Source organism: Leptonotus elevatus, chromosome 3 (genome assembly GCF_054856555.1).
Source record: "Leptonotus elevatus isolate MCC_2025b chromosome 3, RoL_Lele_1.0, whole genome shotgun sequence".
Lineage (NCBI taxonomy): Eukaryota > Metazoa > Chordata > Actinopteri > Syngnathiformes > Syngnathidae > Leptonotus > Leptonotus elevatus.
The window spans coordinates 9,232,731-9,257,056 of NC_141241.1; the positions used below are offsets into that span (position 1 = coordinate 9,232,731).

At 37.9% G+C, this 24,326-nt stretch overlaps 1 protein-coding gene across 1 annotated transcript; it reads left to right on the forward strand.

Annotated features, from left to right (window-relative positions):
• Nucleotides 1-8,150: 8,150 nt before the first annotated feature.
• mmp2 (matrix metallopeptidase 2) lies at nucleotides 8,151-23,336 on the forward strand. Its single transcript, XM_086071373.1, has 13 exons — nucleotides 8,151-8,458; nucleotides 8,551-8,777; nucleotides 10,114-10,262; nucleotides 12,050-12,178; nucleotides 12,382-12,555; nucleotides 13,367-13,540; nucleotides 14,616-14,789; nucleotides 14,875-15,030; nucleotides 15,109-15,235; nucleotides 18,706-18,842; nucleotides 20,622-20,781; nucleotides 20,864-20,973; nucleotides 22,344-23,336. Exons 1-13 carry the CDS (start codon nucleotides 8,324-8,326, stop codon nucleotides 22,445-22,447), a joined length of 1,956 nt encoding a protein of 651 aa, XP_085927499.1. The 5' UTR covers nucleotides 8,151-8,323; the 3' UTR covers nucleotides 22,448-23,336.
• Nucleotides 23,337-24,326: the final 990 nt, after the last annotated feature.

A 24,326-nucleotide genomic window follows, 5' to 3' on the forward strand; every position in this document is an offset into this window, starting at 1 on the left:
TTGCTCGTGACTACCAAATTGAATTACTCACAAAAATTCATCCGAGGCATCCGGTGAAAAAGAAATGCTGAAACATTTTGAATATTTCACAATTACTAAAAGCAATCCCAGGTAATCATTCATATTTCATACCGGCGTCCTCACCACCTTGGTGTATCTCCAAGGCTAATTTGTCTCTGACGTGAGTAAGACATCAATATTTAAATTTCTTTAAAGATTCCACAGGCAAAGCCCATGATGTCTCCCCCAGGGAAGTCACATACAAACAGACTGTTTGCTTGTCTTCGACAGGGACGGACGTCTTTTTACACAGCAAACAAATTCTTGTAAGGTGACAATGAAAGTGAAGTATAACAGGAAGTAGTTAAGCAGAATCAAACCCGATTTCAAACCCTTCACTCGAGCCGCTGTCGCCGTTGATCATTTTCGACCAGGGGTATCAAACTCATTTGTGGGTCACTTATGTTTAACTCATTCACTCGCAGCCATTTTCACTGAAGCAACCCTCTTTGCTCCCGACTGTTTTACTGCATTTTGATTAATTTTGCAAGGCCCACAGAATATTGTGTTTTATTGCTATAAAAACATGGAACCTACCAAAAGAAAGATTAGCGTCTCTTCTTTCATCAGGAAAAAAGTATATTTCTGTTTGTGTTTTGCAGCAGTTAGCATTAGAAAATAGCTAAGTTTCATAATTATTCACCAATCTGTTTAAAACAGTGGGGGAAATAACTTTTTGCAACATGGCCCTGATTGATCTTTTATACTCTGCTGCCACCCGCTGGCTGTTTTTGCAATAACTACTATTGTTTCATGCATTCTCTTCAGTTCAGAGGCTGCATCAAAGCCACCTGTATGCTCTAGCATTAAAAAAAAACATTAAAAAAAAAAACTATAAATATGTTGGTAATATTTAAAATAAAACATATGTATACGTTTTTGGGAGCAAATGAGTTAAAGGTCTCATTGTATTATTACATATACACAACAGATTGATGGATTACTAGTTTTGAAATCAGAAGTCAAGGATTTTGGAGGTTGACATACATTACTTTGGCTGATTTTTTTTTCAATATTGGCTTTTGCTTTGTTCAGATTTTGAATTATTTTCTCTTAAACACACAAAGAAAATGGGATTACAGTGGACCCCCTTTCGGCATTCATGGATTTACCAAATCGGATTCACGCCCCCCCCCCCTTTTTTTTTTCCTTTTTTTTTACTGTGTTTTGAGGAAAACTCTTTCTGGCTGAATATACTTGCTTTTTTAAAGATTTTTTGGGGTTTGAAAAAAAAAATTATATGCTTGCCCGGTCCCTATTCCAGACAAATAGGGATCGGAATTAAAAGGCAGTATACGATACGATACGATATACTTTTATTTTCCCCGTGGGGAACTTTTGTATGGCCAATAAGCGGGTAGCTCATTTGCCACACAGTTCTGAGGTTCTGGGTTTGAATCTCTCTTCCGGCCTTCGTGTGTGATTCACTAAAAACTCAAATTGTCCGTCGGTGTGAATGGGAGCGTGACTGTTTATATGTAACTAGACCACTCATACTCGGGCGGGATTCCTGCTATCCCAGTCTTCCATAAACTTGAGATTCTGATCAAGTTGATCTCCTCGACTTGCTGGCAATGAGTGCAGGCCTACCCCTGTGTCCTACAAACACACACAAATCATTTACACGCTGTACTCATCAAAGGCAACTTTCCCTCATCCCCCCCGCTGAGGCCTGACGTAGAGCTTCCAAATCAACATCTCTTTTCGACGAATCTCCGCCGGTGCCAAGGATGCGATGCATTTTTTAAATACAGCTGTTGACCTATTATCGCGGTACCACCAGAGACCCCCGGTACCCCCTCTCTTCTGTAGAATGGCGTGTGTTAGATGCATCAGTGTTTACAAGGCACGCTTGAGGGGAAACAGAATGCTGCCGTTAAACGAGGCAATCGGGCTAATGTCGCTGCGGGCCTGGCGCGCCCAAAAAAACAAATTGTCAGTCAAATGGCGCCATTCTTTGATTCGGTGACACAACGCGCAACAATGATTACCCCGCAGTGTTAAACTCCTCCTGTGTCTTGCCGGCATCATAAATAAAATATGCTTGAGATAATGGATTTATACTCAATAATTTATCATCCAGTGATATAGTGGTGTGCGTCGCCGGGTTCTGTAACACAGCGCTTAGCCAAATTAAGTTATCATGAAACAGATTTATTGACAGCTCGTCGCAGAGTTCATTTACTCAGCAGCCATTGCTTAATTACTCCTGCGAACGCAGAAACAAACAATGCCGAGTGCCGACAGACTGATTCAAAACCACTCATTGTCAAGAGACCCTAGAAAACTCTGCATTTTCCAGCTTTTTTCAATGTCTTCATTCAGTATTATTGCCATCGACTCAGATTGAGGGATGACGTTGACCTGGAATTTTTCCATTTTGCTTTTCTATGTAAAAGGCATTTGCGCAAAATACGGGATTGGTCAAGTCAACTTGACAATTACACATTATTATACAACAGTTCTAAGCATAGGCGAACTAGGCGGTCGCCTAGGGCGCCATCTAGTGGAAGGGGGCGCCAAATAGCAAAAAATAATAATAATAATAATTTTAAAAAATAATTTTGCCCAAAAAACGTTTACAATGAAAAAGTCCAAGCGCTCAGGTGCTGCATTAAGAAAGCAGCGAAAGGAGTCAGTCAATTATCATTGTCTATAAAAAATAAACGTGAAAATAGTGTTAGCCTCTTTGCTTACTTGTAATTTTAGTCCACCATTACATCTACGCTACTCTACGCACCAGAGCGGGGTAAAACTTACTGGCTTTAAAATAAAGCAGTCAGTCCAGTCCAGATGCCTGCAAATAGATTTGCATGAATCATTGTTTCACATAACCACGTTAATTTATGCAAGGTAAGATTTGCGTGCTGGTTTAATGTAAACAAATATGGTAAAGGCATACTTTTTCTTTTTATTTGTAGTTGTCTGTGAAATTTGGTATTTATTGTCTGGTAGGCTATTAAATATATATCTATATTATTTATTTATTCATTTATTTATTTTGCTGCGTGTGGGGTGTACTATCCGCGCTTTCACCAAGGGCACCAAATCACTTAGCAAAAACTACACTGATGACATTTTTTTTTCATTTGAGGGTTACGCACACAAAAATGTAAGGACTATTGAGGATCAATATAGTGATATGTTTATAAATCACATCTTGACACATAAATTGGAAGAAACAATGTTTACTTCTAGAGTTGAATGATCTTTATTCACCACAGTGTTTTGAAGAGAAATGTTATTATAGACCTAAATAATTGTGCAAATAATTTATTTTTATTTATTTATTTGGCCTTGCCTTGTCATTTTTAGTAAATGCCGCGGGACACTGAAAGATGAGTGGCGGGCCATAAATGGGCCGCAGACTGGACCTTGGAAACCCCTATATACCACATTTTCTGGACTATAAATCACACTTTTTTTTCAGGGGGGTATATAATTTCATAGACAGCCACAAGAGGGCCCTGTAGATTTACGCATCGATATCTCCTACTCCTTAACTCATTCACTGCCATTGACGGCTATAGACGTCAAAAATTCATTTGAACTATTTCTATTAGTTAAACATTTTTTTCCACTTTTGTTAACAAGAGTGTGAAAACCTAGAATTGTTTTATTGTACATTTAGAACAGCTATAAAATTTGTGATTAATCGTGAGTTAACTAGTGAAGTCATGCGATTAATTACAATTAAAATTGTAATCGCCTGACGCCCCTAATTTTATATAATATTTTCTTTTTAAATCACGTCATTCATTGTAATTAATCACATGACTTCAATAATTAACTCACGATTAATCACAAATTTTATAGCTGTTCTAAATGTACAATATATATTTATTTATTTTTTTTGGGGGGGGGGGTTTCATACTGGTGGAAAAAGTGGAAAACTAATAGAAATAGTTAAAATTATTTTTTTACGTCTACAGCCGTCAATGGCAGTGAATGAGTTAACAATGAAATATTTTAAACGTTAGCTTACAAAGACAACTGAGAAGGACTGAACACAAATGCCCCCAAAAGAAAATCATATTCTACAGGCTACAAGCTGCAATTAGTGAAATATGACATAATGTCTGTTTTAGGTCAAGTAGTTTGGAAAATAAATTACCCACAAAAAATGCGACTTATACTCCCGTGTGACTTATGTATATTTTTTCTACCTAATTATGCATTTTTGGCCTAGTGCGACTTATACCCAGGAGCAACTTATTATCTGGAAAATATGGTACTGCAAATTGAACTGCCTGACATGGAATGTGGAGGGGTGTCCTGTCCTGTCCCGTCCTGTCCGATGAGTGTATGATACCATATGCTCATTCAGGGTCATCCAGCACATCAACAACTCACGTCATTAATAATGAGGGAGGGGCTGCTTTTTCCAGGAATGCCAACAGGGTGCAAGCCGCTCGTGACCATGAATTGGACAAACTGGAAGTAATGCCGGGTCAAATCATTGGGCTCCAGCTGGCTCGGTATCTTCAGGCTCGCTTGTTTGACCCCCGTCCAGCTGAACAGAGCTCAGGCCTGGATGTCATACTGCCCCCCCCCTCACCCCCACCCCCCATCCTTGTCCCTGGCTCATCACTGCGGTCCTTTGGCTTCTGCCAGGACTGGGACAGATTCTTTGATGGGCCATCAAACCAGTGCTGATCAGTCCATATGGCGGATTAACAAATATGGCAAAAATGTCTCCCAAACAGTCTTGTTTGTGCAAGAAATAACTCGGGGGTTGGCAAACTTTTGTGCTCAAAGGCCACATTTGGTTAAAGTTGTGCATTACATGCATTTAAAAGTGAATTTAAATAAGAAAATAACTCTTTTTTTTTTTTTTGAAATTGTATTATTTATAATTACATCAGTTACAATTTTGCTGTCGCGACTTCGATACTACCTCCAGAGGCGGAAAATTGACAGGTCAACCTCATTCAGTGTCCGTAGGTTAGGTAGCATTCATACAGAACAGTGACGTGACATCATGGCTACCTGGGACTGTGTATTAGGTGATAACATTAAATATAGATCAGCTCCACTTGAGTTTAAAGTCAGCCGTCTGAGCAGCAAATGAAATTCAACATCTAAATACATGTATGCAAAATAAATAAATAAATAAAGCAAGAGTTGATCAAAACATACAGATGGTGGGTTCAAAGCTGAAGAAAACAATTTACATGCAAATCAAAATCTTATTGTCTCCCCTTTGTCTGCGGAATTGCACTCATACGCACAAAGGCATTCAATTGCAGTGGGGCCCAACTTCTCTCACAGGTGTTATTAGAAGAGGCATGCCTGCATTTGATAGGCGGCCGTTCTGACATCCCCGGGTTCTGCGAGGAATAAAGTGCCACTTAAAGGAGACGGCACACATGGAATAAGTGACAGACTGTATGTTGTCCGTTTAACAAACGCTTCACTCCATAAAATTAACTGTACGTAGCCGTAGTTAAAGGGGAAAGGAGAGATCGCTTTGTATGATACATGACCAAATCCTGTTTGTGGGCCATCATCTGTCAAAAGTGCATTAGAAAATCCGAGTTTGCACTAATCTGCCACAAGAGCGGAACGGAAACAAAGGGATGTCAAACAGAGATGGACTTAATTCGAAATCTATGGCGGGGATCTCAAATTCAATGGAAGAGACGCTCCAGGGGCCTTGATTTAGAGGTGCAAGGCACACTTTGGCCATCAGAGGGCAGTGAAGTCACATATGAAATTGCTTCACAGGAAATCTCCTTGATATCGACTTTCAGTATTATCACTACTTCCGAAGTTACGACATTACAGGGATTGCACATAATGTGTATTTTAATAACTTCATATTATTTATCAATAGTGAATCTCATAACGTGGCACTGATTCCAAGATGTGCTCTATTTTGTTGTCAATGTGGTTGAACTCAGAACAGTCAAATAATTTTGTTTCATGTTTAAAGGAGACGGCACACATGGAATAAGTGACAGAATGTATGTTGTCCGTTTAACAAACGCTTCACTCCATAAAATTAACTGTACGTAGCCCGGTTAAAGGGGAAAGGAGAGATCGCTTTGTATGATACATGACCAAATCCTGTTTGGGAGCCATCATCTGTCAAAAGTGCTTCAGCTTGCTCTATTAGAAAATCCGAGCTTGCTGTGGTGCGTTTGCACTAATCTGCCACAAGAGCGGAACGAAAACAAAGGGATGTCAAACAGAGATGGACTTAATTCGAAATCTCTGGCGGGGATCTCAAATTCAATGGAAGAGACGCTCCAGGGGCCTTGATTTAGAGGTGCAAGGCACAATTAAGCCACCAGAGGGCAGTGAAGTCACATATGAAATTGCTTCACAGGAAATCTCCTTGATATCTACATTCAGTATTTTCACTACTTCCGAAGTTACGACATTACAGTGATTACACATAATGTGTATTTTAATAACTTCATATTATTTATCAATAGTGAATCTCATAACGTGGCACTGATTCCAAGATGTGCTCTATTTTGTTGTCAATGTGGTTGAACTCAGAACAGTCAAATAATTTTGTTTCATGTTTAAAGGAGACGGCACACATGGAATAAGTGACAGAATGTATGTTGTCCGTTTAACAAACGCTTCACTCCATAAAATTAACTGTACGTAGCCCGGTTAAAGGGGAAAGGAGAGATCGCTTTGTATGATACATGACCAAATCCTGTTTGGGAGCCATCATCTGTCAAAAGTGCTTCAGCTTGCTCTATTAGAAAATCCGAGCATGCTGTGGTGCGTTTGCACTAATCTGCCACAAGAGCGGAACGAAAACAAAGGGATGTCAAACAGAGATGGACTTAATTCGAAATCTATGGCGGGGATCTCAAATTCAATGGAAGAGACGCTCCAGGGGCCTTGATTTAGAGGTGCAAGGCACACTTTGGCCACCAGAGGGCAGTGAAGTCACATATGAAATTGCTTCACAGGAAATCTCCTTGATATCTACATTCAGTATTTTCACTACTTCTGAAGTTACGACATTACAGTGATTACACATAATGTGTATTTTAATAACTTGATATTATTTATCAATAGTGAATCTCATAACGTGGCACTGATTCCAAGATGTGCTCTATTTTGTTGTCAATGTGGTTGAACTCAGAACAGTCAAATAATTTTGTTTCATGTTTAAGATTTACATCAAACAGTGCCCTACCAGTTAAAAAATGTTTAAACACTTTCTCAAGTTATTTACCTAGTAACAGTGTCCAAACGTTTTACTGGTAGTATAGATAATGGTTATATCGATTTTTTATATATATATATATATATATATATATATATAACAGTTACTTTGAGATTCAAAAGTAGAGTAAGTACTTTATTATTATTGTTATTATTATTATTATTATTATTATTATTATTATCGTCAGTGGATATTTCAAGACTGGGGTTTTTAATTTTGACTTCTCCCACTCTCCACCACCAGATGTCCCTATTTGAGCATTTTACATAGTTGCTCGTCTTCAACGCCAGATGTCCCTGTTGATTTAAAAACAAAACAAAACGTGGCGCTGATATTGGGGTTCAACTTTAAACAAAAGCATCAACACAACTTTTAAGACGCTTAACGTTAAGAAAAGTGGGACGATTTGATAAAGCTGCAAAATATAGAATTTTTTTTACTCATTATCAGGACTATGATAAAACATTTACTTCTAAAATGAAGATAGTCATAATGGCAAATACTGTTGTAATGCTACATGGTCATATATTTTTAATGAGTGCTGTTACTATTATTAGTTGTACTTTCCCTTTGAGAGCAGCTTGGAATTCTAATTGGACGGCACTGCCTTGTTTGTCTGCAATGAGAGATGAGTAAAAACACTGAATGCAAAAAGTGCAATACAAATATATGTTGCATGGTTCAAACCTTATTATGCATCATACATAAGAGCCTGGTTTCACAACCAGCTTGTTACTTGCTTAAGATTGGTGCAAAAAAAATTAAAGCAATGCAGCATTTTTAAATTAGAATAATTCTAAGACTCTGGATAAATGCTTATGGGCTGGATCAAGGAACTTTGTCCACCCCTTAGATCATCATGCCTCCCACTTTCAGCTCAGCTTTCTTCGCGGCTTCAAGGCTGCGCACAAAGGAGGAGGGGGAAAAAGTGCCTGTGTAAGCAAAAAATGAGAAAGTTGTGAGAGCTTGAGGTGAAAGGAAAAAAGAAAAACTGCAAAAGAGCAGAAGCGATACACACAGGGGGACCTTTGAGAAACTTGGAGCAACTTTTTTGAAATCGCTTTCAAAATGGGTTTGGTGTCCATTTTTGTGAGTGTGTTTTTGCTTCATTTCATCAACTTTGAATCGACATTTGCTGCCCCTTCTCCTATCATCAAATTTCCCGGAGATGACACTCCCACGACAGACAAAGAAGTTGCACTGGTAAGCTTCTTTTAATCTTCTTTCACAATAAAAGTCATTTTATTTTTGCAAATTTCAATCAAATGTCCACATATTTTCTCCACTTTTTATAGCGCTACTTGAACAAGTTCTATGGGTGTCCGCAAGACAGATGCAACCTGATGGTGCTCAAGGACACCTTGAAGAAAATGCAAAAGTTCTTCTCCCTGCAAGAGACCGGCGAGATTGACGCCAAGACTGTGGAGATCATGAAGAAGCCCCGTTGCGGCGTGCCAGATGTGGCCAACTACAACTTCTTCCACAGAAAGCCATTGTGGCAGAAGAAAGACATCTCCTACAGGTCAGACCATGGACTTTTGTTCCTTTATTAACATCTTTGAATGTTGAACCTAAAAATATTAAAAGGGATTATAGTGTTAACATGATGAGAATTGTTCAAATTCTAAAATACTAATGGTTTCTATGCTAAAACTGGACACTTTATCATGTGATCAGTATTTGTTTGTCCACCATGTTGGAGGTCCAGATTGAAAAAAAAAAATGAAAAAAAAAGGCAATTCGAGCAATTTTGTCATTTTTGTTCTTTTTTTTTCTCTTCAAAGTTAACCTAATCAATTAACTCCATAAATGTTCTAAGATCTCCTTAAATGTTCTAAGATTAAGGCTAAAATGTTGTATAGCAAAACTTTGGATGCAGTCAAGACACAATGACAAAATGTCTGAAATAACAACTATGATCATCTCACTCATTACCTTTGAGCGCAAAGACAAGCAGAAATAAAACAAAGATTGCTAAACTTGATGATCTGTAATCTGTCATTTAAGGTAAAACAGCAAACAAAAAAAACGGCCTCAAGGCTAGTGGTTAGCATGGTTGGAGCACAATTTCAGCAATCAAATCTTTTTTTGGACGTGCAGCTAATGTAAATATTCAATCAAGGATATTCAACGTAAGAAATATTTTTGAAATCTGTGTTACTGAAGAGTAGTAAACTAAAATGTAAACATTTGTAACATGGGTTTACCAGCGTCGCTAAGTCAAAAGCAAGTCTAAAGCGAGATAGCAACTTGAGCAACAAAAGCACTTAACTAAGAATTGTATTTTCCTATATTCAGGTACTAGTCATAATGACAAAATGATCAAATGCTACCACAAAGCCGTTGATATGCTAACATGTAGCAAGATGGTAACTACAAAACGTCCAAAAAGGCCGCTCGCATGTCACACTGACGAGGTCCTTTAACACACACAAAAAAAAAGCCTGATCTAGAATTTGTTCATATATTCAAGCGGACCTCAGCTTGGCCCTGTTTGAACCTAAACCCCCCACCCTAGTTTAACCGCCCCTCCCTCAACATTCCCAAAAACCCTCTCCCCCCCCCCGACCATCCACTGGGCCATGACACTGTTTTTCTTACTCGAACCAGCATTCTTATGCAGTACTGTCAGGTCTTGTTTTTCGAGGTTTACAAAATGGTCACTTGGTTTATCCAGATGTGCTTACATCCCAAATCGTCTGCTGCCTGCTGCAGTTTATGCCACATGAATGATTCACAGCCATGTTATTAGTCAGCACCCCCCCCCCCCCCCCGACCCCTCCAGCCAAATTCTTCCACAATCTATGTTGTTTTGACGTTGTCATTGCTTCTTCTTGAAACAACTTCCCGCTCCACAGAATCCTCGGCTACTCTCCAGATCTGGACGAGGAAGTCATCAACGACGCATTCTTCAGAGCCTTCAAAGTGTGGAGTGACGTCACGCCGCTCTCGTTCACTCGCCTTATGGACGGAGAGGCAGATATTATGATCAATTTTGGCCGTAATGGTATGTCAACAACAAATGCAAGTACAGTGGTTTCCTGGACCATATCACTTTCACAGTTGTTACCATTTTTAAAAAAGAACAAATAAATGCACTAATTGATAATTCTACATTAATTTTCATGGCAGATTTTTAGGAATAAATAGACAAACATAAAATTCTTCATTTTTTTATGTATTAAAAATTCCATTACTCAGTGCCAGTAGCGCTGAAATCAATTCTGGCTATTGGGGAGAAAAATTCAAAGTGTTATCTTGAACTCATTTACTGCCATTGACGACTAATTCATTTGAACTATTTCTATTAGTTTCACATTTTTTTCTACTTTTGTTAACAAGAGTATGAAAACCTAGAAAAACAATTATTGTACATCTAGAACAGATATAAAATTTGTGATTAATCTTGAGTTAACTAGTGAAGTCATGTGATTAATTACCATCGCCTGATGCCCCTAATACAAAAAAGAAAAAGAAAGATTATTAAAAATTAGTCTCATGACTTCAATAGTTAACTCACGATTAATCACAAATTTTATATCCGTTCTAAATGTACAATAAAAAAATTCTAGGTTGTCACACACACAAAAATTTGAAACTAATAGAAATAGTTCCAATGAATGTTTGACGTCTATAGCCGTCAATGGCAGTGAATGAGCTAAAAAGAGACCAAAACTATGCTAATACTCCAAAAAGGTTTTTGGTAAAAAAAAATTGCAGGAATTATATAAATACAAGTGTTGAAAAGCGGGTATTCATTACAACTATTACGACTAAGAGAGTTGGTTAGCCGAAAACATTTATCGTACCCGATTTTCCTTCTATGCCTGAATACCACTATTAACTCATTCACTGCCATTGACGGATATAAACGTCCAAAATTCATTTGAACTATTTCTATTAGTTTAACATTTTTTCCACTTTTGTTATCAATAATATGAAAACCTAGAATTGTTTTAATTGTACATTTAGAACATATGAAATTTGTGATTAATCGCGAGTTAACTAGTGAAGTCATGCGATTAATTACGATTAAAAACTTTAGTCGCCTGACGCCCCGTATTATTCATAATCTTTTATTTTCTTTTTTTTATTCATTCACTGCCATTGAAGGCTATAAACGTCAAAAATAAATTTTAACTATTTCTATTAGTTTAACATATTTCCCTCACTTTTGTGAACAAGAGTATGAAAACCTAGAATTTTTTATTGTACATTTAGAACAGATGAAATTTGTGATTAATCGTGAGTTAACTAGTGAAGTCATGCAATTAATTACAATTTAAAAATGTAATCGTCTCTTGCCTTTAATTTTTAAGAATCTTTTTTGTTTTAATGAATTTATGGCAGTAAATGAGTTAATATGCATTTGTAAAAAATTAATAAATAAATGCCTTAACTCTAATAGATGCTTGATACTTGTCGCAGTTGCTAATCAATGTATTAGTGACTCTCGCTTTAATTGATACTGTGCCCTGATTAAATTATTGACTGAAATAAATATATAAATGCCTTACCTCATCCAACACATCAACTCCCCCAACACAGACTGTGCAGCGCACATGGCACCCGTGAAGCTAAATTTTACCACAGAGTTTAATCATTAGTCATTCAATCAATAAAATTTAGGAGTGCAGAAAAAAAAGGGACTCGATCTTACAAACCATCAACAATGCATTACATACAGTGTTTAGCAAATTAGTAATTTTTGTATAATGTTTGTAATGTCAACCAGTATCAATAGGCCAACGTTCCAATCCTGATGTATTGCATTATAAACTGTGTCATCAACAGAGCATGGCGATGGTTATCCATTTGATGGCAAAGACGGCCTCTTGGCTCACGCCTTTGCCCCCGGTCCAGGAATAGGCGGCGACTCCCATTTTGACGACGACGAGCAGTGGACGCTGGGAGACGGCCAAGGTAAAACTTTGCCAACGTGCTGCATTTTATTTGCAACTGACATGCACATTATAACGGCATCCATTCAACGCCAACAAATGTAATTGTATGAACTTTCTGGTACCGCTGCATGGATAAATACTTCGCCAATATGGAAAGTGAACCCCAGAGTTGACCCAGATGTGTTTGAGACATTTGAAACCTGTTGGTTTTCTTTCCAACAGTGGTGAAGGTGAAGTTCGGCAACGCGGATGGAGAGTTCTGCAAATTCCCTTTCTCGTTCCAGGGGACCGAGTACAACAGCTGCACGTCTCAGGGCCGCGACGACGGCTTCTTGTGGTGCTCTACCTCTTACAACTTTGACGACGATGGCAAATATGGCTTCTGTCCTCATGAACGTAAGTGCTGACAGAAAGTAGGCTGAGCGGTTTTGCCAGGAAAAGTTTTTTTTTCTGGTGGAATCGTTGTGGATTTCTTTCCAAACTTTTTGCCTCACTAAAGGAAATTGCGCTTTGTCAAGCATGTGATTTATCTGTGTTGTTGGTTTGAATTTACCTATCACTCTTAACTCATTCAAACCCAAAAACGTGTAAACGCGTTTTTTAATAATGTGTCCTTCATTCCCAAAAACGTATTTACCCGTTTTTTATGGGGGGGGGGGGGTTCTTTTTGTATGCAAGAGCATACAGAAGGCTTTAAAGCAATGGTAGTTATTACAAAAAACGTCCAGCAGGTGGCAGTAGAATATAAGAGATCAGCCAAGGCCATGTTGCAACAAGCTCCTTTTGTCAAGTGTTTTCACCAGGAATGTGAATATTGATGAAACTCAGCTATATTTTCATGCTAATTGCTGAAATCTGGAAATAGATGCAAATATAACTTTTTTTTCCTGATGAAAGAAGAGACTCTAATCTTTCTTTTGGTAGGTTCCACGTTTTTATAGCAATAGAACAATAGAGCAATAGGCTGTGGGCCTTGCAAAATCAGTCAAAATCCAGTAAAACAGCCGGGAGCGAAGGGGGTTGCTTCAGTGAAAATGACTGGGATTGAATTTGTTAATACACCACAGGACAATCTTTCAGGATAATTTCATGTCTAAGAAATGGGCTTTTGCTGACTATGGGAAAATGCTCAAATTTGTCCTGATTTTTGATCTGTATGTTATGTACCCGTCTTAATGCTCAATTTGTCTCGACCTCTGCATTGCAGTGCTCTTCACCCTGGGTGGAAACGCCGAGGGCGCCGCATGTAAATTCCCCTTCACCTTCCAGGGTGACACATATGACAGCTGCACCACCACGGGCAGAGACGACGGCTATCGCTGGTGTGCCACAACCGAGAACTATGACCAAGATAAAACCTACGGCTTCTGTCCAGAAACCGGTTCGTGGTGCCTTCCTTGTGTGGATTTGATCAGCTTTGTTTACAGGACTTTGAAGCGTGGACCGCCCCTGCTGGGTGTTATCCTCTCCAGGGAAGTTTCATTTGGGGTTTTCCGGTCTTGGTCATGGTCTGCCAAAAGCATGTGAAAGTATTTTAATGGTCTTATTTTCCACTCAGTCAAGTAGGCCTGGTTTTAAGGTTGTGAGAGAATCTAGGTGACAGACAGAGAAGTATAACCACTGGGGTTCCCGTGTGGTTAGCACTTTTGCTTCATAACGAGAAGCTTCGTCCAGCTTTTATGTAAGGTTCACTGAAGACTCTGAATTGTCCATAATTGAAGGCAATTGTGTATGTATGTGTCCGCTGCTGTCTGTCTCACGGTTCTGTGATTCTGGGTTTGAATCTGGATCCTCCTGTGTTTCGTTTGCATGTTCTTCTGCTTGTGCGGGTTATCTGCGTTGGTCCTTCCATGTTTTTCCTACAGCAATTTTATGGCATTTTTTCATCTTTAACTCATTCACTGCCATTGACGGCTATAGACGTCAAAAATTCATTTGAACAATTTTTATTAGTTTAACATTTTTTCCCACTTTTGTTAACAAGAGTTTGAAAACCTAGAATTGTTTTTTATTGTATTTAAACAGATATAAAAATTGGGATTAATCGTGAGTTAACGAGTGAAGTCATGCGATTAATTACGATTAAAAATTGTAATCGCCTGACTCCCCTAAGTTTATTTAAAAAAAAAAAAGTTTCTTAAAAAGTTTTCTTAATTTTTATTTACATTTTTTTAAAGAAAAGATTATTAAAAAATGTTAATTATAATTAATTGCATGACTTCACTTGTTAACTCACGATTAATCACAAATTTGACATCTGTTCTAAATGTACCAAAAAAAATCTAGGTTTTCATACTCTTGTTAACAAAAATGAAAAAAAAAAAGTTAAATAGAAATATTTCAAATGAATTTTTGACGTCTATAACCGTCAATGGCAGCGAAGGAGTTAAAGTGTCACAACACATTAGTTTAGGGTTTAACTTGTGGCTCTCATTCAAATAGTCCTTCTTTTACAGCCATGACAACCGTGGGAGGTAACAGTGAAGGCAGCCCCTGTGTCTTCCCCTTCACCTTCTTGGGAGACACCTACGAAGCCTGCACCTCGAGTGGGCGCAGTGACGGCAAGATGTGGTGCGGTACGACCAAGAGTTACGATGATGACCGCAAGTGGGGTTTCTGCCCAGCTCAAGGTAGTGACCAATAAATTCATATCCTATCACCGATTCCAGTCTGCAAAGGAAAAACAACATATGTCATCACACGGATTATTTTCAGGCTACAGTTTATTCCTGGTGGCCGCTCACGAGTTTGGCCATGCGCTTGGCTTGGAGCACTCAGAAGACCCCGGCGCACTGATGGCCCCCATCTACACCTTCACCAAGGACTTCAGACTCTCTAATGATGATATTACGGGCATCCAGGAGCTCTACGGTGGGAACGAAATACCATGCCATCACAGATTGGTTCGATAACAGCCCAGGGAACGACAACGGATCCTTGTATTTACAGGTGTTTCCACAGACAAGCCTCTACCTCCAACCCAGGGACCCGTTACTCCCATGGACATCTGTAAAGAGCCTGTTACTTTTGATGCTATTGCCCAAATTAGAGGAGAGACCTTCTTCTTTAAGGACAGGTAAATGAACAAAAGGTCCAATTGGACCAATTCATTCCAGTAACCAGTGACCACACATATGCCAGGATTGGTTCCAGTAAAGTGGAAGTCAACTTTAAACTTTTCTTGACAATAATTTGTTACATGTGACCTCACGAGTCTAAACATAACATTCTGTTTAATATTATATTTGTGGAATAAAAGTTATGAAGCAAAATCCAGCCATTTTATCACTGCAGATGGCATCAGTGTTGCTCAGGGCTCAGGTAACAACCAATCACAGCAAACAATCACAGTGGCAAAATGGCCGCCCCCCCGTGCTGGATAAAAATGGCTGGATTTTGCTTCATAACTTTTATTCCACAAATATAATATTAAACAGAATGTTACGTTTAGACTAGTGAGGTCAAATGTGACAAATTATTGTCAAGAAAAGTTTCTGGATTTTGCTGCTGAACTCATTTGTTCCCAAAAACATAAATATGTTCTATTTAAATGTTTTAAGTATCCCAAAGACGTATTTTTATATATTTTTTTTTAATGCTAGAGCATACAGAAGGCCTTGATGCAGCCTCTCAACTGCAAAGAATGATTGAAATGATTGAATGATTTGAACTAATGGGGGCTGGACCAGTATGTCATTTTTGCATCAAATCATCAAAATTTCCGAATGTCAATCAAGTGGTGCACCTTCAAATTGAAAAAAATTAGCAATAATAATTTTAGTAAAAACTGCCATTTCTGTTCTGTCCTTATGGGCCAGATTGGAACCCCCTGATGGGCCGGCTCTGGCCCGCGGACTGTACGTTTTACATCCCTGTTTTACTGTATATTTTTATTCTTGTCTACTCCAACTTTCCTTTCTGTTGCTTTAAAAAAAAGTAGGAATACTAACACTTTATTTATTTCTACTCCTTCTTTACGAGAACTGGAATGTCCGACCACTTGAAGCTGGTGGTTGGCTTACAAGTTTGAAGTGAAAACAACCTACAATACAAATAGCTATTAGCCGTAAATGCTGTGTACATTGCTTCACACTCACCGGGTGTGTAAGAAATTGCTCATGCATCAGTTCAATGCTGTGTTTGTCAAAATTGTGCAAGTGGTTGAGCATTTTGCTGACTAGGATTTTTTTGAGAATGCGAAAGTAAATACAAGCTTTGACGCTTCCATTTCTGGAGTAGTGTATCCAAAGGAAATAGGACAGCCTGACCAAGGAATTAAATGTTTCTCCTGGACATGCTCGAGTTTGGATCAAACCAAAATCCAACTTGCAAAATATGCTTTTATTTGACTAGATTTGCAGGGATCCGATTCTTTCTCGGCCTCAAAAACTTTGGCTCGTTGTTTGGAAATCGAGCTGTGCTGCAACATGATTCCCTGTGACTCATCATGCTCGAGGAGTCCAAGCAGATATTTAAAGTTGAACAGTCTTGATAGCCCAACCATATTTTTTGGTCTATCCTGTTAATGCATTTTTCTCTCATACCAAGTGTGGCAGTCAGTAGACGTATGAAGAATGTATCTATTGCAGTTTCAACTTGTTTCTTTTTCAGAGTGCAGTGAACTGATGTTTAGCCAGTTTACACATTCTGTGGTGTAACTCCGCCTCTCGTTTTATGGTCATTCCTTGCTGTTAGTGGGGTAATTTGTACTTGTTTCCTGAGGGTATTTAAAATCATTGCTGTGTTTTTGTTTTGGGTTTTAAAGGTCTGGAAAGTATTACCTTGCCACCACACTGAAAACAAACAAAAACGTGTACTACACTCTAAAAAGAGAATTGTTGAACCAATTTAAGATTTCAAATTTAATTTTTAAAAATGATTCAATTGGTAACACACGATTGAATTAAATTAATCCAAAGTGAATATATTAAGTTTAATTAATTACGAGTTCATTGTTCTTAACTCATTCACTGCCATTGACGGCTATAGACGTCAAAAATTAATTTGAACTATGTCTATTAGTTTCACATTTTTTCCACTTTTGTTAACAAGAGAATGAAAACCGAGAATTGTTTTTATTGTACATTTAGAATAGATATAAAAATTGTGATTAATCGTGAGTTAACTAGTGAAGTCGTGCGATTAATTACAATTTAAAAAATTAGGAGCGTCAGATGATTAAAATTTGTAATTGTAATTAATGACTTCACTAGTTAACTCACGATTAATCACAAATTTTATATCTGTTCTAAATGTACAATAAAAAAATCTAGGTTTTCATACTCTTGTTAACAAAAGTGGAAAAAAATATTAAACTAATAGAAATAGTTCAAATTAATTTATAGCAGTGAATGAGTTAATATATTCACTTGAATTGAATTAATCCAAAGGTAATCCAAGGTGATGTTGTTCCAATACCGGTATCGGAAGAGGCCCCGATACTGCATTAAAACAGTAGTATCGGCATCGACAAGTACTAACAAGTAACATGCCGATACCATTATTTCCGACGTTAATATAGGACTTTGGATTCAGCATCTTGTGTCTTGCTTGTGCACAACATTCAATGATATGTGATTTGTTCACTGCATGCCGAGCGAAGGTATCCTATTGGCCCTTGAATGCGTTGAACCAATGGCAGGGCAGCTTTTTCATGTTGGAAAAAACTAACTAGGTATCGGTACAGTATCAGCCTTTTGCCTGCAAAACTGGGTATCGGAATCGGTATGCGGGGCCCAAAAAAACGGTGACTATATTAAGTTTAATAAACTCATAATTCATTAAAATTAATATATTCACTTTGGATTAACTTAATTCAATCGTGTGTTACCAATTTTTTTAAATTGGTCAAAAATTCAATTTGTAATCTTGAATTGGTTCAATAATTCTCTTTTTAGAGTGTATTATGTAGAAGACAAAAGTACTGTATAAGAATGAAGTTTAAACATTATAATATAACATAACCACTACTATCCTACTACACTTTGATGTCATCACTTGAAATCCCACTCCCTAAAAATTATAATATCGAGCAAAAAATTCAAACAGAATGCCGAGTTCTGCCTTTGATTTGACTGGATCTCAGTGTAAAAGAAGCTTACATTTGGGAAAGGCTACTTGATGTAAATGCAATTGAGATCTTTAGGAACTCGCAGATGGATTCATAAACGAAATTTGATTCGAACTGATTCAAGCATACGGTTGTATTTCTTAGTTTGATTTGACACGATTCCTGCTCTGCTTTAAAACTGACATATCCTTTGCCTTTTGAAAACTGGGTCAGTGGAAAAGCGTTTGGGAAGCAGCCGTCGCAGTCGTCGATGTTATTGCGTAGCTGTGTTGCGAATCCGGGCAAGAAGGGTCTTGTTCCACTGGCACAGCCTCAGGTCTTAACGAGAACCATATGCTCATGAATCACGCCTTTGTGGGCGGACTCGGCCAGTGGAGAAGTCGAACCGGCCACCCAACCCCCACCTCAACTCCATAATCTAAAACACTTAGCCCACCTCCCGCCTCCTTCTTACCTCTCTTCTGTCTTTGTGCCAGGTTCCTGTTCAGGTCAGTAAACTTCAGAAGCAAGCCCAGTGGACCCATGCTGGTGGCCACCTACTGGCCTGACCTGCCCAGCAAGATCGACGCCGTCTACGAGAACCCAGTGGAGGAGAAAACAGTCTTCTTTGCAGGTTAGATGAATCAACATGCTGATTGCTGTTTTTTTATGCATCTGAGACAAATAGTTGTCTTTACTTTTAACGGTCAGCCATTTTCATTTTCTGGAACTGTTGGTGGGGATATCCCATATCCCACTTACAGTATTAGTGGTTCTTCAAACATTCTTTGGGCTTGACTAAATAAAAATAATAATGATGTTCCTGGACTAGGATGAGCTTTACATAATATGTGTCAGCTGTAAAAACCTGCCTAGTATGGCTATAGGTAGCAATCAACTAACACATAAATAAATGTTTAGTTTTGTGTTTATATTATAGGCTACATGAGATCTTAACTCATTCACTGCCATTGACGGCTATAGACGTCAAAATTTCATTTGAACTATTTCTATTAGTTTAACATTTTTTCCACTTTTGTTAACAAGAGTATGAAAACCTAGGAAAAAAATGATCGTACATTTAGAACAGCTATAAAATTTGTGATTAATCGTGAGTTAACTAGTGTAGTCTTGCGATTGATTACAATTAAAAAATGTAATCGCCTGATGCGATTAAAAGAAAAAAGAAAAAAATATTTATTGAAAATTAGGGGCGTCAGGCGATTAAATATTTTAATCATAATTAATCGCATGACTTCACTTTTTAACTCACGATTAATCACAAATTTTATATCTGTTCTAAATGTACAGTAAAAAAAATCTAGGTTTTCATACTCTTGTTAACAAAAGTAAAAAAAAATGTTAAACTAATAGAAATAGTTCAAATTAATTTTTGACGTCTATAACCGTCAATGGCAGTGAATGAGTTAACTAGGGATGGACTTTTTACTAAAATTCATTGGTCAACAATGTTCATTCTTTTTTTTTTTGATGGTTGAATCTCCCCATAGAGCACCGGACGTTGACGTCACGTGTCCCAAAATGGTCGTTAGCGCAGCCATTTTGGCAGCAAAGGAAACTCGACTGACACTGAGTAAAGGACAAATGCTACACTTTAACAATGATTGACAGCTGTTGTGGACCAGCTGCCACAACAAGAAGAGGCACAAAAAAAGGATCGAGCATGCTCCAGGGTACCAAAAGAGGAACCAATGTGTAGCCAATGTTGCACTTTGTACATGGTGGCTGAATCAGAAGATGCTAACTTACCACACGCAAAATGCCGCAGGGGGGGGGCGTGTTCAGAGAAATAGTCACGTGACGTCCGGATCTCTATTGGGCCTAACGTACGGAAACGTGTAACCGCCAATGTGGAGTTTTTATTTTTTCAAACATACTTGTAGGCTAAATGCTACAAATATAGCATCTAGCATATTTCCCCATAATGCAACAGGGTATTATTTGCGCTTTTTTTTTAAGCATTTGGCCCACATAATGTTGAAAATTAAATTTTAAAAGCATTGTTTACTCGTGACTTTTATGATTTATAAATTACGTATTCTGCATTTTTTCCATTGGTATGCTACGTTTGTAGCATTTAGCTACATGTGAGTATGTTCAAATGCGTTTGCGACTATGTTCGAGCATATTTGCGTGTATGTTCGAACGTACTTGCGAGTATGTTATGAGTATTGTTTACTCATAACTTTTATGATGTATTAATTACGTATTTGGATTTTTTTTTCTATTGGTAAAATATGCTATGTTCATAGCATTTAGCGTACAACTACATGTGAGTACATTTGAGCGACTATGTTTGAGCCTATTTGAAAGTATGTTTGAACGCGAGTATGTTTGAATGCATAAGAACATGGTGGTTACTTTTAGATGTGATTGTGCTTATGTCATACAGGCAATGAGATGTGGGTGTACAAGGCCGACGAGTTAGAGAGAGGCTACCCCAAGAGACTTGACAGCCTCGGCCTGCCAAACGACCTGGAACAGATTGACGCTGCTTTCAGCTTTAGGAAGAACAGGAAGACTTACCTCTTTGCAGGGGAGCAATTCTGGAGGTGAGGAGCGATGTTTTTATATGCCAAATTACCTGGATTGTGCCTTTTTTTCTGAATGAACTTCTGTTTACGTGACTTGCAGATATGATGAAAATACAAAGACAATGGACAGCGGTTTCCCCAAAGTCATTGCTGAGGCCTGGAATGGCATCCCAGATGGTGTTGATGCTGCCTTCAGTCTCAGTGGAATTGGTAATTTTCCATTTTGGGTGACACTCTTAACGAGATCCAGAACAAGAGCTGTATCAAATCAGTGACTGGTAGTGCTGACTAGTCCAGGCCGGTGTACGGCAATTTTTTTCTAACTTTCCAGGCAGGAGCTATACTGAATGAGTATAATTTAATTTGATTTAAATTAACAATAAGAAATAGTAATTACATTTAAAATTGAATTAATTTACATTTATTTGATAATAATGTGCATTGTGGGGTATTTCTAAAATTTCAAGCCCCCCAAAAAAGACAAAAATTGTGATTTTGTGTCACTGATATAATATTCCTGCTTTTAGTTGGGCTCATTTGGGTTAATTATCTTGTACAGGCACTTTAATTCAGTCACTTCAAACTGTTCAATTTGTTCTGTGGGACATTTTTGAGTGACCTAATAAATATCCAACAAATTCTGTGTTGATCGGAAAAACTACAATAATGTTGGGCGTAATTTCTCTCTAATTTTCCTTGTGGGCGCTACTGAATGAGTTTTGATCCTGATTGAAGCCATTTAAGCCCCCCCCCCCCCCCCACCCCCACCCCTTTTTTATAGAGTGATGTTTAGTTTATGTTAGTTTACTTAAATTAAATAAAGTGATGCAACGGGAAAAAACACGATTGGCTGGGATTGCTATAGACAGCTTCTAAGAAATGTATGGTGGCCATATGGTGACAAAACACATGATGAATTCTAAGAATTCTAATATAGTAACAGTGATAAGATTGTGACTTCTTATGACCAACCAATCACATTGATGTACTGAGTCAAGTTATTTGTGTCTATGACAATGTGGGTTAATTTGGGTCCGCTAAACTAATGTCATACTAACTTTGCTCTGGACAGAACAAAAGAACAGTAACGGCAGGGTGAATTTCAGGAATGCACATCAGTGAAAACCACCATCGGTTTCCTTGTGAATATTTTGCCAGTGGCTTGTGGCCAAGGTTTTTTTTTCCATCGCGGTTCTGCTAACATGCACGGCAGCTTCAACATCTCCAAGTGGTCATCTTTTTATAAAGCGAGTCTGTGTCGCTAGACAGACGAGCCTCTCTTTGCAACATTCAGAGAAGCCTGAACTCGTGTGACGAATGACAACTATGCATGAAGAGGGTAGAGAGGGACGGTGTCATAACAGATCCAAAGGCGCTGCTGCTCTAAATTGTAATTTACATTTAATACAGAGTTGTTTCTGAACTAATGTGAGTCAACAAGCCTGCCTCCGTTTATTATTATTATTATTATTATTATTATTATTATTATTATTATTATTATTATTATTATATTTTTATGTATCTATTTTTTTGTTATTTCCTTAAATATTTTCCCCATTTTGTGCTCTCGTCTTCACCAGACTACAGCTACTTCTTCAAAGGCAACCACTATTTCAAACTGGAGGACAGCAGCTTGAAGATTGTCAAGTTGGGTGAAATCACAAAGGACTGGCTCGGCTGCTGAGCACTTCAGGCTATTTCCTACGACGAGGACAATGCCGCACACTATCATACTCGACCCAAGGCCGCTGCGGTGCACGCTATGTTTTAATCCTGCATTGGAAGCCTCCATTGGACTTTGTACACGGTGAAACACAGCTTTGGTAATGTGTGACATTTCAAGTGTCATGCCCATGCACATTTATTATATCATGTACGCTTTCTTTTGTATTGTTGGTTTTACTCTAGTTGTTAACAGAGACATCAGGAATGTCCACACTGCATTGAACGCAGTGCTTTTAGCGTGCTGTGGGACGAGCTTGTGAATCGTATGAGGATTCCATATTTGGCTTTGATGAAGCCAAAGTGTGTAAAGTAGTTTTTATTCGAAATATATCTTGTTTTGCTTATGGTTGTGCAATACATTTGGAAAAAAAATGACTTTTGCAAAATCTATGTGACCGAATATGGTGCTTCAGAAACTTTCTTAAGAAAATGCACACAATGGAGTGTCCAACTAAAGGAAAGGCTTACATAAATGTAGTTGTGATGTTTTAATTGGACACTCATTTGTACATACATGCATTTTTATATTCTGTGTAATGTCTGATGTGAGGGAATTTCCAGGAGTAATATGTTTAGGCACACATTATTTTCCTCTTGGTTAGCACTTTGTAGGAGCTTTTTTTGTTTGTTTTAGTTTGGTACGGAGGGATAGAAGGCACGGGTTGCCTCTTTAGGTCGTGTAGGTTTGCTGCATGATGAAATCATGACAAGAGTACCGCAGTAGTATTGCTAAAAATCTTTTTGTTTTGTTTTTTACCCTCAACTTGTCAATATAGTTTTTTTTGTGTTGGTTGCCATGCTTGTGCACTTTGTTATTGTCAACAATAAAGATGGTCATTATAAGGTAATGTGAGATGAGTGTGATTTATGTATTAATTGAACCTAATAGTAAATAACAGTAATATGAAGAATAGGTTACTGCTCCAGCCGGTCCAGAAAGTAAAAACATGCCCCAATACTTTTGACCAGACCATTATGAACCCGCACCCCTTCCCAGTTAAATACAGTACAGTATATATAAAACTGCGCCACCTCGTGGAAATTCTAAAACTATACAGTGAACACTGCATTGTCATCAGGTAGGTAGCTGTGTTGGGAATTTGATTTGAATTGTATGAGTGTGATGTTGGAAAACAAAAAATGCAATACAGCTCACTTGGGCTTGAGAAAGGGCTTAACATCCATAAAACCCCAAATATTGTATAATTATTTTTTATTGTAATTTTGTTCCAAAAATCCAAACTTGGTCTATCTCATTTTGTTTCTTTTTTTTTCTCCATTCTTTTCCTTTGTTTCCATGGAAATTATCAGTAAGCTGGCATCGTTCTGAAGTTGACGTCATCGGGTGCATGCATTAAAAAAATTAAATAAAATAAACTACAAATGTTCCAGAATTTGATAAAAAGCCCACGAGAAATATGCCTAAAGTTAATACTGAGTCTTTGGGGGGGGGGGGGGGGGGGGGGATTTATATATATATAGTTTTTTCATTTTACAGCAGACATAATTTTTAAGTTCAGGACTATCAATTTAAGTGCCATGCAATGACATTTGCCCATTGCATGGGCCCTTTTATCTTTCCCAAACTTTATTTAACAATCTGTCAAACTTTTAACGTTGAATCTACTTTTTTTTTTTTTTTTTTATGGGCAAGCATACATACACAACAAAGAATAAATCAGCAAAAACAAAATAAATGTATGTAGTATTTTATCTACACCATATGACACCCAAAGCGCTTTACAAAGCCTAACATTCAAAACATTCCAAGGGTCATTAGTAAAAGATAAATTGAATAACATTGAAGACATTGAAATGGGAGAACAATTTCAAGGTTT